Consider the following 18,399-nt stretch of genomic DNA (forward strand, 5'->3'; position numbering starts at 1 on the left):
TCAACAATGGTATCCTTAAGTGAAAATGGTGTTATGGCTGAAGAAACAATGTTCAACGTTGATGAACAGTGTGGTATAGCAAATTGTATGGAGACTTCCTTAAATGAGGATCAGCAAGATGCTTACCACCAAGTGCTACAAGTTGTTGACACACATTCAGGGATGGTATTTTTCCTAGATGGTCCTGGTGGCTCAGGAAAAACTTACTTATATAATGCACTTCTTTCACGAGTGCGAGGAAGTTGTAGAGTTTCTCTTGCATGTGCATCCTCGGGTATTGCAGCTTTGCTTTTGAGTAATGGAAGAACTGCTCATTCTAGGTTTAAGATATCTTTGGAGCTTCACTCTGAAGCAACTTGCAACACTTGCAGAACTTCTAAGGAATTCAACTTTACTTATATGGGATGAAGCTCCCATGACACATCACTATGCATTTGAAGCAGTGGACAGAACTTTAAGAGATATTATGGAGCGAGATACTTTGTTTGGTGGAAAAGTCATTTTTCTTGGAGGTGACTTTTGACAAATACTACCTGTTGTACCAAATGGTAGTCGTATAGACATTGTAAATGCTTCATTGTGTCATTCTCACATATGGAAATATACGAAGATATTGGGGCTTACCAGAAATATGCGTATACTTGATTGCGGTTCAAATTCACATCAACAAAGTTTTTCTCGTTGGGTGCTTGATATTGGCAATGGGGTTATGGATGATGGAGGAGATTTAGACAGAGTCAAAATACCTTCACACATGATGCTTCCAGGAAATAGTTTGGCAGATCTTCTAAACTTTATATATGGAGATTTGTGTCATGTGCAAGATCATGCAACTTTTTTCAGAGATTGTGCAATACTTGCTCCGCGGAATAAAGAGGTGGATTTAATTCATGATTATGCATTGCAAAGAATGCATGGAAATTGCAAGGAGGAAAACACACATTTGTACACAATTGAATATCTTAATAGCCTTACTCTTGCTGGTGGTTTTCCACCTCATGCTTTAGTCTTGAAAGAAAATTCTCCTATCATGTTGCTGCGAAATTTGGATCCAAGACGTGGATTATGCAACGGAACCAGATTGATATGCAAGCAATTTCATCATAAGGTAATTGAGGCAGAGATAGTTACAAGATCGAATATTGGAGAGAGAGTTTTTCTTCCAAGGATTGACTTTATTATTGGAAACCCTCAGGGGCTTCCATTTCAAATGAAGCGTCGTCAGTTTCCAATCAGGATTGCTTTTGGGATGACTATCAACAAAGCACAAGGGCAAACACTTGGAATTCTTGGTCTATATCTTGCATCATTGATCTTCTCTCATGGACAGTTGTATGTTGCAATGTCACGTGTACGTAGTGCAGTTTCTATGAGGATTGTTGTCAATACTGAAACCACTCAAGCGGAGTGTTACTACTGAAAACACGCAAGCGGAGTGTTACTACACTCCAAACATTGTATTCAAGAAAGTATTACAACTAGCGAGCTCATAACAATAAGTTTAGGGTGACATTGTGGCTCTCACTTAAAGTCAGACACACTTGATGTTAAATTTTATTCATATCTCTTAGATCAAAGTATAGCCCACAGATGGATCCTCGACGCAGTGCCTCCTATGTAGTGGGTCACATCGCTGAATTCATTCGAGGTATTTATCTTCTTTTTGAATTAGTTTATTAACTTGACCAATTATTTTCTTGAGAAGATTGGCTTATACATTGACTTACTTTGTTGAAGATCCACCGCAATGGAGGGGAAGAGTTCCTGCTATGTTTTTGGTGATCTTATTTGATACTAATCATATTATATTGTAAGAGTTTTTATTTTTTGTATATGGTATATTGGTAGTTTTAAGCTTTTATTGCTCCATATATTTCATGGATGCCTTTACAGAGATCACTCCCATCGAGGTTTTATCATCGTAAGTGTTTATGAAATGATATACTTAGGTAGAGATATGTCTATGGAAGTTCTTGGATACTACATGTTGCCTTTTCTTCGGACCACGAGCATCGTCAAATTCAAGTTAATATTTGGTTTGTGAGTGACGAGAGGCCAGTCAATGCACAACAGGTGGGGGTTGCTAGATACCACACTACACCATATCGATTGAGGATATTTACTCAAGTTGAAACACCACCCCGTACCTTGCAAAACGTATACAACATAGGTCCTTGGACTTATAGAATCCCTAATGTAGTCTCTCGAAGGCTACACTTTGAATAACTATTTTGTATTGTCTCTTTGTGAAGTTGTGAAATTTCAAAGTCTTTTGAATTACTTTCATTCATCTCTCTCTCTCTCTCTCTCTCTCTCTCTCTCTCTCTCTCTCTCTCTCTCTTAAATCCTTCACTAAAACAAAAGAAAGAAGGGCATGGTTCTCTACGGCATGATCGTCAAAGTCTTCTTTATTCTATTTCATCTTTGTTCCTCTTAAACTTCCAAATCTATGTTGTTAGAGTAGAATAAGAATGGCACGATACATCATGGTTTCGTACACCCTCAATGATGTACCTACTTATATTAGAGGTATGTAAATGTAAAATCTTATCTTTGTTACTTACTTTTACCATGAATGAGAATTTTGTGGCCTTTATTTTGTATGTTTACACGTGTTACATTTTTTCTAGATCCTCCATTGTGGAGGGGTCCTGCACATGCTGAGGATATTGTTCATATTATCGAGGATTTTGAGATCCTTCGGTGCATACAGCTTGAATTTGAATCCATATGACGTTAAATGTGTTGTTACTTTTTATGTTTGAATGGTTAGTTGTTATTTTCATTGCAGACTTCAATATTATTGCAAACATTCTGTCTTGGCATTATATGAAGCACGATATTTTAGAAGTGTTGTAGGTTATTATCACATAGAGTTGATATGCGAATCACTATACGAGAGTTAGGTATGCAACGGCCTTTCAATTGCAACTTTTCATACGATCCCTATGGAGTGAATGAATGGATGTTTAGAATCTATTCTTTGGGTGAATCACCTCGATGCCTCAGTCGCAGTGTTTGACGTGTCGGACTTTGGATCTTAAGAGTTCCAAGTAGAGTGTGTCGTAGGCTCAACTTCTCTAGATGATCGAACACTTTGATCCATTGTCTATGCATGCTAAGTACCATATTTTTTAAGTTATTGTTGGCTTATTGAAGTGGGTTTTTATCTACTAGATAAGTTAATATGAGTATGAGAGAGAGAGAGAGAGAGAGAGATATTTACAAATTGCTAATGTAGGTTAACATGGGTCATGATGTATTGGCTATTCTCCCAATACATATAAGGATGATTATATATTTGAAAGTTAAGGAAGAGTACATTTGTCAAGAATATGGTACATGGTGTTGGTGGCATCATTGGGTGTATTCATATGTTGATGGGTGGTATGGAAATTGTGGACGGTTAAGCATTTCACTATGCAAAGTATCACAAATACTGAGCGAAATAAAATTGATAAGAGTCCTACAAGAACTACATATGGTTGATATTTATTATGTCAATGTTTGTGGTTGTGATATTCAGTTGCGAAAGATATATCACAATCACAAATCTTGCATTTCGGACGAAGAGTTTGAAATTTTGAAATTAATTGTGAAGTTTATTAATGGGGTATATTGGAGCGATCCTCAACCGTCCAATTATAGAGTAGAATATGAGTCGTTGTAAACAAAAAAAAATGGAATGTTGTAAAGACTTTGACCTAATGAACCTCTTGACACTTTTTGGCATGACAATTAGTAATTGAAGTGTTCGTATTGTGCTTATACTTTTTAAAAGTGTCTAAGTGGCCATGTTGATCATCTCTCTCTCTCTCTCTCTCTCTCTCTCTCTCTCATTTTAAGCTTTGAGTACTAATGTTGTCTTCTTTTCTTGCAGCCAATTAAATGGCCCACGAAATTGTGAATATTTTTCCAAGTGCTAAAAAATTTATTGTTGATGCCTTTGAAGAAAATTTGTTACCTGCTGAACGGGGATGGCAATGGGCATGGGAAGTGATTGAGAAAAACTACATTGTTTGGGGGTCATATGTAGATGAAGAGTTGGACACGATTTACATCAAGTTGCTTGATCCCTATTTCTTTCTCAGCATTACGCGCATGCTCTTAAAGCAAGAGCTTAGGTTGATTTGTCATTACAAGATTTACTTGAGCTGGCTTCAAAAAATAGATTTAAGAGAATTTTGTAGAGCTCCAGCTCAATATCTTGATCCTGTTGAAATAGCACAACTAAGAGTGCTATGCAGATATGTTCATGAGCCTTTTTGGCAATAATGTAAACTATTTTTTTATGTAATGTGCTTTCGTCATGTGCTTTTATGTAATCTCTCTCATGTGCTTTTTATGTAATCTCTCTCTCTCTCTCTCTCTCTCTCTCTCTCTCTCTCTCTCTGTGTGTGTGTGTGTGTGTGTGTGTGTGTGTGCGCGCGCGCGCGCGCGCAAAAGGGGCTAAATGTACCATGAGTAGTTTAAAGGGGCCAAAGATAGAAAGTGTCGATCGTGTGTGTGTCATGGAGAGATGTATAAAGATACACACACACACAAACACATACAGAGTGAGGTGGTAAGAGCGAGCAAGGCCTACCGATAGGCGGGACGCGCGAGCTAGTATATGTGTGTGTGTGTGTGTGTGTGTGTGTGTGTGTGTGTGTGTGTGTGTGTGTGTGTGTGCGTGTAGGAGTGCTATGTTGTACATATAGACATATTTGGAAAAATATCGAGATGCCTCAATACCTATGTGACGAATCTTCGCTTCAAGTATGTGTGTGTGTGTGTGTGTGTGTACTATGTGTACATATATATATATATATATATATATATATATATATATATATATATATATATATATATATATATATATATATATATATATATATGTATACATACATCCATACATACATACAAAGATAAAAGCAAGTAGGAGAGTGGAGCACAGACATTGAATTCAATTGTGTTCCTATCATTGAAACCAATTTTAGAGCCCACTCTATTTATTTATTTTTTAATTATTATTACATTGACTTCTCTTAGCTTTTATCTCTTCACAACATGATAACTTATCTAATCTCTATAATCAAGCTTCGCAACATTTCTAGATCAAGGTAGACCAAAAGGAGGAATCTCTCTCTCTCTCTCTCTCTCTCTCTCTATATATATATATATATATATATATATATATATATATATATATATATATATATATATATATATATAAAACACACACACACACCAATAGAATTAGAGCACTTCTAAGTTTGTTGAACAAGGGCTAGCACCTCATGAAAAATAATGTCTATGAGAAGCTTCCAATCTTGGTATCAAAGAATGCTTTGCAGCATCTATTAAGAGGCCGTGTCATGCATCACTTTTATAAATGCAATAGACTATACGTGAAGGAAGACAGTACTGATAGTGTTCCACTTGCAAGAGAAGATAGCCCTATGAGAATAGAGGCATTGTTTCCTTCTCTGTAGCAACGTGCGGGTCACATAGTATAGTTATTTATTGGAACAATAGCAAGATACCTCAAGACCTATGTACCAAATCTTTCCTTGAAGCATATATATATATATATATATATGTGTGTGTGTGTGTGTGTGTGTGTGTGTGTGTGTGTGTGTGTGTGTGTACGCACTATGTGTACATATAGACATAATTGAAACAATATCAAAATGCCTCAAGACCTATGTGACAAATCTTCGCTTCAAGCAAAAAAATAAATTGTGTGTGTGTGTGTGTACATATAGATATATATGTATACATACATCCATACATACATACAAGGATAGAAGCAAGTAAGAGAGTGGAGCACAGACATTGAATCCAATTGTGTTCCTATCATTGAAACCAATTCTAGAACCCACTCCATTTAAAAACAAGTGGAAGGGTCACGACGGCTTTCAAAAACAATAAGAAAGTGATTAAATTGTTAGGTGGAATTAAACTGGTATTAGTGTTTGGGAAAGGATTACCTCAGCTTAGTCTTGAGCCGATTGAAAATCGAGACTAGCTAACTGCAAACCATGGTAAACGGAAGAAAAACCGATGAAATATGTGAGAAAGTCGTCCAAAAATTTTGCAAATCTCAAAGTTTCTGCTAGTATTTTTGATTTTCTTCATTGTAAGGAAGAAACTCGATCAGTAGCCGCTTAATAAAAGAGACTTTCTCGAACGTTAACACTGACTGCAATTAAGCTATAAAATGCAAGAAATGTAAAGCCATGTGAAGTTGTGAAATGAAAGGTGAAATAAAAAGAACTAATGTGTGTATAGAATTTATTAGAATTATGCAAAGTGAAGCTTCACTTTAGCATTCTAAAACAATAGAATGCAAAAAAAACATGTGTGTGTGTGTGTGTGTGTGTAAAATTTACTAAATTTATGCAAGGTGAAGCTTTACTTTAGCATTTTAAAACAATAGAATTCAAGAAAAGTAAAGACATGTCCCGATATGAAATGAAAGGTAAGTTTCCATCATGCATTGAAAACAATAGAATTCAAGAAAAGTAAAGACATGTCAGGATGTGAAATGAAAGGTAAGTCTCCATCGTGTGAGGATGTGAACACTAAGGGTTTCTTTTAGAAAGCCAAAAATAAAATCATTATTACATTGGCTTCTCTTAGCTTCCATCTCTTCACACCATGCTAACTTATCTAAACTCTATAATCAAGCTTGGTAGTATTGCTAGATCAAGGTAGACCAAAAGGAGGAATATCTCTCTCTCTCTCTCTCTCTCTCTCTCTCTCTCTCTCTATATATATATATATATATATATATATATATATATATATATATATACACACACACACACACACACCCCAATAGAATTGGAGCACTTCTAAGTTTGTTGAACAAGTGCTAGCACCTCATCAAAAATAATGTCTATGAGAAGCTTCCAATCTTGGTATCAAAGAATGGTTTGGAGCATCTATTAAGAGGTCGTGGCATGCATCACTTTTATAAATGCGATAGATTATACATGTAGGAAGAGAGTATACACAATGTTCCACTTGGAAGAGAAGATAGCCCTATGAGAATAGAGGCATTGTTTCCTTGGCCGCGCGGATCACATATTAGTATATTGATTAGTTATACACACACATATATTAATTAGTTCTTTTTATTTCACTTTTCATTTCACAACTTCATATGGCTTTACATTTCTTGCATTTTATAGCTTGATTCCAGTCAGTGTTAACGTTCGAAAAAGTCTCTTTTATTAAGCGACTATTAATCGAATTTCCTCCTTACAAAAAAAAAAAACGAGAAATACTATGAGAGAGTTTGAGATTTGCAAAATTTTTGGACAACTTTCTCACATATTTGATCAGTTTTTCTTCCATTTACCATGGTTTATAGCTAGCTAGTTTCGATTTTCAATCAGCTCAAGATTAAGCTAAGGCAATCCTTTCCCAAACACTGATACCAGTTTAATTCAACGTACATTTTTATCACTTTTTTATTGTTTTTGAAAGCAGTCGTGACCCTTTGACTTGTTCTATTCCTTTCTCCCTCCTCACCCTTACCTTTCACCTTTTAATCACCCTTCCCTTTCACCTTTTAAGTCAAAGGGAAACTTTCGTTCCATTCAAAACTCCTTTTTCCTTTTCGACTGCCCAAGGATCTCTTTAGATTCCGTCTAGTAAAGACATTGGGACTACCTAATTGAGGATATGGCTGGATGGATAAATGTATGGGTTTTAGCCAAAAATTGGTAGCCCCTATGATCCCATGGAACACTATTTTTGTTGTTTCTTCTTAATACAACATCCCCCGTAATGTGGGAATTGCAAAAGAAAAACAAAATCATTAATTGTATTTCCATTATATTGGTAAGAACTCATTTTCACCAAGTGACCAATAAAAGTACTAAGAGCTTGTCAAGAGACAACAATAGACGTGCATGGCCATTAGCTTTCTTTTTGGTACTCCTTGGTAGAAAGTGCATATCATTTAGCATATTTCTAGCAGCCCTGCCAATTTTGGTTTTGGGGGTTTAATAGAAGGTATCTAAGGAGATACGCTTTTTGAAAAGAAAGAAAAGTCTCTCTCTATCATCTTTCCACGTGGAGAGAGCAAGTGGAGTAGAGATCGAAAGAGAGTACAAAATTTTTATTGAGAACTATAATCGTATGAGAGAGAGAGAGAGAGAGAGAGAGAAGAGATTTCTTTTTTGCGCTATTCGTGGCTCTGTGTCTACCGAACAAATGGTGGAGCTAATGCAGTCAGGAGATGGCATGCGTAGGAGCGATGCAAAAATAGAGGTGTTATATGTGGGAGCAATGGGGAAAGCAAGGCACTCTGCCATTTGCGGCGGTGACGGGGCATGCAGAGAAGGATTTCTTGGTCCCTCCGATGCGGAGCTCGTGCAGTTTGAGCTGGCTAGACATGTTTCTGGTTCACTGTGCAAGCTACGACAAAGACAGTGTGTATGTGTGTGTGTGTTGGTTCTGTGTGCCCCGGTCGCTTCTCAGTTGTCCATGCAGATCGTTGAAATGGAGTGTGATGAAGGTAGTGGCTGTGTATGCCTCGATCACTGCTCTGTTGGCCAAGGGAGGACCTGCCATGGCTTTAAAGTGGAGGGGATATGGTGCTGATAAGAGTGAAGGGAGGGCAGGACGACACACGCAAAGGATCAGCCGGGGGTAGGGGCTTGCATGCCTTTCGCCGAGTGAAGGGGTAATGCTAAAGGGAAGGAAACAGAAGCGCTTATCTGTGTTTGTACTCGGAGCAATGGGGAGAGAGATGGTCGGCAGAGAGAGGACGGCACCAATGTTGAGCACAAGACATAATGATAGCTCTGATTGTAGGTGGGAGCAATGATGCGGCAGGAAAGCTAGCAATAGATCTCTCTCTCTCTCTCTCTCTCTCTCTCTCTCTCTCTCTCTCTCTCTCTCTCTGTGGCTTGTGCAGGTGCTGAGAAAGGCTAGCAAAGCTACGTGGTGGTTGGCAGAGCAGCAGCGAGAGAGAGGGCGGAGGGTCGCAATGCGGAAATGGCACGATGCAAGGCGGAGCATGGAGCAGGCAGCCAAGGCGAGGGGATTCTCTTTTCCCTTGGAATTGAAGATTCCTTTGGAATCTTCTTAACTAATTAATGGGTTATCTCGAAGAAGACCCAGGTGCACAAAAGCATTGATCAGGGGTATCTTAGAAGATGCCCCAATTTGGATGAAAAGTAAAGTAAAATGCGTTACAGGAAGTCGCATCAAAGCAAGAGACCTCACACGGCAAGGCAAGAGCAAGTACATCAAAGACCCAGATGGTGGGATGGAAGCAGTGTTCGAAAAAAACCTAGGTTTAGTGTAATCCCACCTACAAATTTTGAGATTTGCCTCTAAATTTTATATTTAAAGGTGAGAAAACTTACAAAATTTTGAAAAAATTAGTGTAATTTGGTGTAAAAACCTTCAAATTTTGTCAATTTACCTTTCTGTTTCACATACGTAGGTTTGCCAAGTTTTTGGAAAAAGGTTTTTTTCGAGCACTGGATGGAAGGCAACGAGCACAGGACGCGATCAGAAGCAACCATGCTAGGGGAGGACACATACGATGGCCGATGACCCAGAAAACTCTCTTTTGTTTTTGAGAGGATGTCGCTAGCCCTGCAGGCTCTGCATTATGGTATATTAGCATAGGCTGAACGCCATGTGTAAGGCCCAAGGTTCTGCATTCAATTGATGATCGTTGAATGAGAGTTTCAGTAGAGATTGGTGTCTCTTGGGAAGGAATCTCATTAGATTCCACCTAATATAGAGATAGTAGATCGTAGGAGAGAGAGAGTAGCAAGAACTCATTTTCACTAGATACTGTTTAAAGTACTAAGAGCTCGTCAAGACCCACCAACAACACCTTTGCATGGCCATTAGTTTTCTCTTTCCACTTGTTTCCCTTTGGTCGAAAGCATAAAACTACCGTGAATCACAGAAAGGATTGATAATACTGACGTTATGCAATATACAAGACCAATCAACAATTGATTGGTTACCATTTTTTTGCATGGAAATGACATTCAAAATAACATAAATAATTTCTTTTGCTTGAAATGTTAGATTGGTGTCTCTTTGGGAAGGAATCTCATTAGATTCCACCTAATATAGAGATAGTAGACCACAGGAGAGAGAGAGTATAGCAAGAACTCATTTTCACCAAATACTATTCAAAGTACTAAGAGCTCGCCAAGACCCACCAACAACACCTTTGCATGGCCATTAGTTTTCTCTTTCCACTTGTTTCCCTTTGGTTGAAAGCGTAAAACTACCATGAATCACCGAAAGGATTGATAATACTGACATTATGCAATATACAAGACCAATCAACAATTGATTGGTTGCCATTTTTTTCCGCATGGAAATGACATTCAAAATAACATAAATGCTAGAAATGTTTATTGACCCGTCAAGAAAGAGATTTCACAAGCACATTCTCCATCATCTCCGCTTTAAAAACAACAGCTAAAAGAGATTTTGAAATTGAGTTGCTTTGAGTGTATAACGCTTATGTCTTGTTTTCCATTTCACCTCAAATCCTTTTTGGCTTGTTAAAACAAGCCATCAGGGAGAAGGATGAAAGGTCATTCATCTGCTATTGTTGGACATGTGTCCCTCAAACGCGGGGCTTAAAAGTGTTGGAAACATAAGAAAGTTCAATCTGGCTTACATAAGACTATTGAGAGGAATTTAATAGTAACATGCTTCTTTATGAGAGAAAAAAAATGAGAAAGTGACACTAGCATTTTTAAAAACTTGTTGTCACAATAAAGTATTACATTTTTTGAAAACAAGTATATTGATGAATTATATAAATTACAATATATTCCAAACCCATTAAAAACAAGGTAAAAATTCACTATGGTCTACATAAAGCTATAGAGAAGAATTTCATAATAAGAGGCTTCTTTGTGAGAGAGAAAAATACAAAGTGACACTAGTATTTTACAACATGTGGTAGCAAAATAAAATATTATGTTTTTTTTTTAAGTGAATTATTTAAATTACAATATATTTCAAAAGCATAAAAAATAATATTTGATACAATACTCACTATCAATAACACGGTAAAAATTCACTATGGTCTACATAAGGCTATAGAGAAGAATTTCATAATAAGAGGCTTCTTTGTGAGAGAGAAAAATACAAAGTGACACTAGTATTTTACAACATGTGGTAGTAAAATAAAATATTATGTTTTTTTGAAAAAAAAAGGTGAATTATCTAAATTACAATATATTTCAAAAGCATAAAAAATAATGTTTGATACAATACTCACTATCAATAACAATGTAAAAATTCACTATGGTCTACATAAGGCTATAGAGAAGAATTTCGTAATAAGAGGCTTCTTTTTGAGAGAGAAAAATACAAAGTGACACTAATATTTTACAACATGCGGTAGCAAAATAAAATATTATGTTTTTTTTTAAAAAAGTGAATTGTTTAAATTACAATATATTTCAAAAGCATAAAAAATAATGTTTGATACAATACTCACTATCAATCACACATGTAAAGACTTTCTCACAAATGCCTAAAAGAAATAATAATAAAAAGTTTATCACCATTAGCTTACCATGTGGCACTAATCCGCAAGCTTTATCCGATGGTTCAAAGATGCACCTAACATTCATCTCTTTGCTAAGGATTACTTATGTAGTCCACTAATGATCGAGAAAACACTTGGAAGCATTGTAAGAAACTGAGAAACAAAGCAAAAAGAAGATGGGAAAGACTCTGTGGCCCAATACTCAATGCCCTTTTTTTTTTTAATACCAAAATTCACAATTGTGAGTGAATTATGTTGATCATCCCAAAAACTTACAAGAACTTGCCCCCAGGGCTAGAAAAATACATTTTTCCTAACCCATCAAAATAAGGGAAAACTTGAACTTATCCCGGTTTTTAGGTCAAAATTTGAAGCTTTTGCCGGTAATTACACTAAAACTTGTGTAAATTTTGCCGGTTTCCTTAAAGGCAAACTCAAAACCTAACCGGGATTTTACAATTTCAGCCGGTTAAAATACATTGGCCCCTTTGAAGAGGGAGGTAAACAACTATTAACACCCTCTCACAACGGTCTACAAAAAATAATTAAAAAGAAAGTTTGTCAACATTAACTTGCCATGTGGCAATAATTAGCAAGCTTTATCCAATGGTCCACAATTACACCACCCAAAATGCAACGCTTTGCTAAAGGCTTATTTAGTCTAACAAAGAAATCACGAGGGTGGGGTTAAAATACACATAAATAAGCACACTTTCTTTATAGCTTCTCAAAAGTAGAAATTTAGTTATTTAAGCATGTTTTTTTAATTTATATTTTTTAAAATTTACAAGGAGCATTTTAATTATTTTTTTGTTTAGATGTATCATTTTCAAAATTCTAAACAATAGAATTGTAAGTTAAGAGACACTTTTCAAGAGACTAATATGCTTTAACATGCCTATATGATCTTTCACCTCGTTGCACTTAAAAGATCTTAACACGAAGATGACTTGGACAGACCCATCATTTGAAGCTTTGATGTAGGGTGCCAGTGACCTCTCAACAACATGCACACACATCGTAGCTTATGTTAGCAATGATCTCTCCTGCACTTTGTGCACAATGTTTAGTAAAACTTCAAAATTTGACCCTATTGTTCACAGGTAGCTAGTTTAGCTGATTTTCTGAGAGTTGTAGTTGGAAAAAAGCTAAAGCCAATGTGCAATGTATCTAGTTTTCAGATGAGGGAAAGGGGTTGGCCAATACTTTTGGGGCCCCCTTTTTTCGGATTCAGTGGGCTTTCTCTTTTGTCTTCCACATCATAGCGCATGCCGGAGTGACCTTTACTTTCGTGGAGCACTGATAAGGAAACACCCACAAGCACACTTGTTCATAGTTAACCTTTCACTAGCTTTGTTGTCATGGTCACTCAACAGAAAACCTTGTGTGCAAATGTTTTGGGGTAGAAATCGCATCCATGGATACAACAATGTATGCTTGGCCAATCAGTGATTTGTAGTGTGTGCTAGAAAATAAAAGTGCAACACATGTCCATTCATAGTGTGAACTAATGCGTTCTAAGAGTTGTGTTGGAAAATGATGTGCATCATGCATCTAGGCATGCACTATTCAAGTGGTGCTATAGGCATGGTTTAGACTCCACGGACAAACAGCATGAGCATGGGAAAGCATCCATCGTGGATACGGTAGATTAAATGAAGGTGAACCCACCAAGTAGTTGGCCAACACGTCCCTCTCGAAAACAAAAGATTTCTTCGTCTCTTTGGAGTTCCCATTGTTGATAGCGAATGGATTCGTGCTAGTATCTCCGCTTGTAGGTTGTGAGACATTTTGTGAGGTTTAACATCGTGTGAACTTTCGTGTGGTCTCAACGATCACCTATAACATATGTACCTATTACGTGTGAAGGATATTTTTAATTCAAAAAATATCTAGGGTTACTTCACCAAATTTAGAGATCTAATAGAAAAAGGGTGTGTTATAATTTACCAAACAAGGAATATAATCCTACCCTTTGAACGCATATGATATAGTAGTTTTACATAGAGTGAACACCTAGACTGTGTATGTTAACAACAAGTTGTGCAATGACAACTAGGCTCATAGGTGCCTTGCGTGAAATATGAACCTTCCACTGACAACGCTTTTGGTGAAATTACCAAAAGTTCTCTTAGAAAATGTCAGTGTGTGTGTGTGTGTGTGTGTGTGCGTGCGCGCGCAAATTCAAGGAGCAAGGAAGCAGCCCACCATGGCCGGCCAGGTAGAAGAGGTAAACGGATCTTGAATAAGAAAGGGCGCAATTTGCACACGTGTGAGGGCCCAGGAGGACGGTAGGTGGTCAAAGATGAGGCCAGGTGATCAACATTCCAAAGGAAAAGGGAGCGATTTCTTATCTTCAAGAATAGTACTCTTGCATGTGATGACTCCTCACATTTCCAAAACCGGAGGCTCTCTTCTGTTGAATTGAGAGAGGGCAGCGCAACCTGCTGACTTAGTCATTAGCTGCTAGAACCATACGTATATAAAGCCCTTTTGTCAAAAGCGAGAAACGCTGATTCAAAAGAAGTGGTTTGATTAGTCATTAATTCAACCCTGTTGATTAGTGGGTTGCTTCACCTAATCCGGCAAATTGGGCGCTTAATCTGTTTCCTTAATCAGGTAAAGTGGGCGCTTAAATCTGTTGGGGCGCACTTTCGATAACTGGGTATTCAGCGTTTTGCCCTAATTGGGTAAGTGGGCGCGCTTGCTGAGCTCTACACATAATCAGGCAGTTCGGGGCTTCTTCATATGGGCAATTGTGGCCTTGGCAGACACGCTGGCTTCAAGCCGGTTGTCAAGCTTGTGCACAGCAATGGTCTCATTGAAGAGTTCCACAGGCCGCTTCAAGCAGGCGAGCTTCTCGTCGATTACCCCGATCACTTCATTTGCCACGTTGATGGCCTCTCTCAGCTTCTCTTAGGTGGCGGCTCCAATGGCTTGCTTGCCACCCTCTCAGAGTCGGATGAAATGGATGTTGGACAGATCTACTTTTTGCTCCCCAAGCGTATGCTCAATACAGCCCCATCGCATGCAGACATCTCTGCATTGATCTCCAAAGCTTCGATGGCCAGGAAAGCAAGCTACAAAGGCTCCCAATTAGCCCCCCTTCCATTGCCTGCAAGACGTGGAACATATGGCCATAATGATGATGATGATGACGAGGAGGAAGAGGATGAGAAAGAGCGGGGCCGTGCTATGTCACGCGCATTTGTGCAACGCGTGCTCGCAGAAGCAAAGCTGCAAATGGAGAAGCGCACTGCTGCAGACCCTTCGCTAGGCAGTGGCAATCCAGAACTGCAGAGTGCCTACACAAGCCATATATTGGCGAAAAGTTGTGCACGCCTATGGAGGCCTCCACTTGACACTATCTATGAAGAGGGAGTCTCTGTCACAGCCAGCTGAAAGAGAGCCCTATTGGGTCATAGAAGATTTGAACCCACAACCTCTGGAGGGCAAGCGGGGACTTATGGGAGGTCCCAAGCTCTCACAACAAGAGGCAAGAGTGACTTTTGCATTGATCCGCAGCAGCTCATCGGTCTTCAGAGTGTTAGGACAAAGAGGTTGAAGGGCATTCAAATGCAAGTACTGAGTTATTCTCTGCGTGTGGGCACCGGTTTGATCACACAATTCCCAAGCTTTGATTCAAGCAAAGATGTGTTTAATGAGCCTTGGATGATACCATTGTGTATGCCAAAAGCTCAGGATTGGGGCTTGCTGGTGCTTCTTTGCAGAAGCATAAACAACAGATTCATATTTAGACATAAGTCAATAGATTATATGATGAATAGCAAATTGCTAAGTGATTGTATAGATAGAAACTCATGTATATACAACTTGAAAAGATTTTGCCACTTCGTGCTTCTCAGTGTAAGTGTAATCCACATTTTTCTGCTTCTATGTGAATGTTCCTTTTCAGTATGAGAGGAGACACGTTGTTGTTGAAGCTTAATATGCATGCTTCAAAAACCACGAGACATATCGGCAACTCCATCGTGAGGAGAGATCAACACAAGAAGTTTTGGACAGATTCTCACAATAATTCCCACATTATGACTAAACTCAACATCATGAGCTTCCGTGAGGGAGGCACGGCATACAGGGCCGGCGGTCCCCTGTCCCCAATCGTACCTAGCTAGGTATGTGGTGCCTCCCGAGCAAAAGCTCATGATGTTATGCATTGTATGAAAAACATTTAAAAAGGCTCCCTTTCACACATGAGAAATTGTTGATCGATTCTAGCCTGAATCAATGATCGGAGAGATCGATGAACTACGTCCTTGGATGAAGCCAAGGGTTGATCGATTCTAGCCTGAATCAATGATCGGGAGAGATCGATGAACTACATCCTTGGATGAAGCCAAGGGTTGATCAATTCTAGCCTAAACGTGATCATTGTGGGTTCCCCTATGCTTGAACCTAGCAGAAGGCACATATCCTAATAAGGCAATGCTTGAACCTAGCATAAGGCTATCCTACTGGCTCTTCCTTTATTATATTCATTTCTATAGAGATAATTCCTTAGGATTCCTTCCATTACAGTTCAAGGTTATCATAGGTCTATTGCCCTTTCCTCATAAGGAGGATGTGAATTCGAACTCACGCGGGGGTGCAGCAGTGACTCCGTGCGCTCTGACTTAACCACTCGAGCAACAATCGACAGCTGTTCCAGATCATCCTAGTTTCTTTTACAAAAAAATGCTCGCAGCACAGCCTTTCGCTTCGGCCACCGCCTTGCCATGCACTCGAAGATATGACGCAGGAAGCTCCTCAAACTAGATTCTAGATTCTTCTTGGACCCGCAGTAGCAAGAAAACTGGTCTTACTCAGAGTTTCTGCCATTGGAACCGCAGGCAGAAAGTACGTCTGATGTAGCTGGCTATGGCAAAGGCTAAAGGAAAGCTTCATCGAGCAGGCATATACTTTCTGTAGCGCTCTCTCTCTCTCTCTCTCTCTCTCTCCCCCGCCACACCCCCCCCCCAAACCGACTGAAATCGCCTCCTCAGGAGCATCTCTCTTTATTCGCCTCTTCTTTTCATTTTCAAAGATTGTATCACCTACCAAGGCAATGCACTCTCTTAACAAGGAAAGGAAGTATGCTTTGCAATCCTTTTGTCGATTCTTATCCAACAGGGGCTCACCTCCTTTTGTTGATCGTTGAGCCTCTGATCCTTTAGCATGGAAAAAGTAAGTGGCATGCAACTCTGAAGTATACTCAGTTACATTACTCCTCTTTTACTGACGTAGTTATGATGAGGGATATAATTTGAATGCCCCGACCCCATATGAGAACTAAAGCCATTGCGTTAAATTTCGATGTGAGCGCATGGCAACAATTAGTTGCCCCGACCCCATAGGAGAGCTCTACTACTAAAGCCATTGCGTTAAATTTCGAGCGCTAGAGCCTAGTGTCGCTAGCGAATGTCCTTGATATAAAAGATCTTGGACTTTTGAATGGCGCTTGCTAGTGCCACATAGCTAGAAGCACTCAAACCTATCGAAATACCAGATAAGAAACTCTACAGCTATTGTGACTTACCTCAACACCATGAGCTTCTGTGAGGGAGGCACCACATACCTAGCTAGGTACGATTGGGGGCAGGGGACCGCCGGCCCGGTGGGGGGCCCGGTGGTCCCCTGCCCCCAATCGTACCTAGCTAGGTATGTGGTGCCTCTCGAGCAAAAGCTCTAGCTAGGTACGATTGGAGACAAGGGACCGTCGGCCCGATGAGGGGGGGGGGGGGGGGGGGGGGGGGGAGTCCCCGCCCCCAATTGTACCTAGTTAGGTATGCGATGCCTCTCGAGCAGAAGCTCATGATGTTAGGCATTGTATGAAAAACAGTGAAAAAGACTCCGTTTTCCTACATGATAAAATTTTAAAATCTTCTTGTGAATGTCTAGATAGTGCTATACAATGACCTTGCTTAATTAGCATGCCAGTGTAAGATCCTTGCTTAATTAACAATCCACTGTAAGATCCTACCTTGTTAACGCCTGTGCATATGATAGGATTGTAAGAATTCCTTAGTATAATACACAAGATAATATGGTTATTAATGTCTAAAGATGGATTGTAAGATCCTACCTTGTTAACGCCTGTGCATATGATAGGATTGTAAGAATTCCTTAGTATAATACACAAGATAATATGGTTATTAATGTCTAAAGAGGGTGTCTATACAATGACCTTGCCTAATCAAACACCCAAGTGTAAGATCCTACCTTGTTTGGGCCCATGCATACTCGAAGAGCGGTATCTTTGGTAATTATACGTCAATGTAGGTAAATTTTTCATGAGCTAGACTCACATTACTCAATATGGCTGACACCGTTGCCAAATAAGAAAGAAAATACCAAATTACAAGACATAAAATCATCATCCCAACAATGCTCAAACCATTACTTTCTCCTCGACTGCATGTTTTGACACTTTTGATATATGACACACCACTCTTAGCCACAACTTTGTCCTCACCCTGTTTAACAAGGAAGAGATGAGCAAATCAACTTTCCCAGAAGAGACTAATGCCATTAAGCATGTTCAGGAATTTCAAAAACCTTTGGAAAACCTTAAGGGAGCTAAATGGCACTACATAATGTTGAAGGGTTGTTGGCTTAAAGCATCGCCAGAAATGCACACAAAAAAAAAGTGCTCTTAGTGTGAAAAGTGGTTGATTCACCTTTTTTTCTTGGTGTATCATACCAAAGTAAGAGATCCCTTGTTTGGGGGTAGCATATGATTACATCAATAGTTTTTAAGATAGAATATAGAGAGCAAAATATGAATACACTTCTAGTTTTTGGCCTTCTAAAAGAAGGCTTGGAGGAGAAGAGAGTTTTTTGGTAGGCTATAACTTGCAATA

The 18,399-nt window shown here is 38.9% G+C and overlaps 2 protein-coding genes across 2 annotated transcripts; both read left to right on the top strand.

Annotated features, from left to right (window-relative positions):
• Window positions 1-631: 631 nt before the first annotated feature.
• On the top strand, window positions 632-1,420 carry LOC147431348 (uncharacterized). The gene has a single exon (XM_086493663.1). It carries the CDS (start codon window positions 632-634, stop codon window positions 1,418-1,420), a length of 789 nt encoding a protein of 262 aa, XP_086349789.1.
• Window positions 1,421-13,959: 12,539 nt separating this feature from the next.
• LOC147431349 (uncharacterized) lies at window positions 13,960-15,399 on the top strand. Its single transcript, XM_086494570.1, has one exon. It carries the CDS (start codon window positions 14,288-14,290, stop codon window positions 14,939-14,941), a length of 654 nt encoding a protein of 217 aa, XP_086350696.1. The 5' UTR covers window positions 13,960-14,287; the 3' UTR covers window positions 14,942-15,399.
• Window positions 15,400-18,399: the final 3,000 nt, after the last annotated feature.

The sequence above is a fragment of the Adiantum capillus-veneris genome, chromosome 21, assembly GCF_014529385.1.
Source record: "Adiantum capillus-veneris isolate H3 chromosome 21, ASM1452938v2, whole genome shotgun sequence".
Taxonomy (NCBI): Eukaryota; Viridiplantae; Streptophyta; class Polypodiopsida; order Polypodiales; family Pteridaceae; genus Adiantum; species Adiantum capillus-veneris.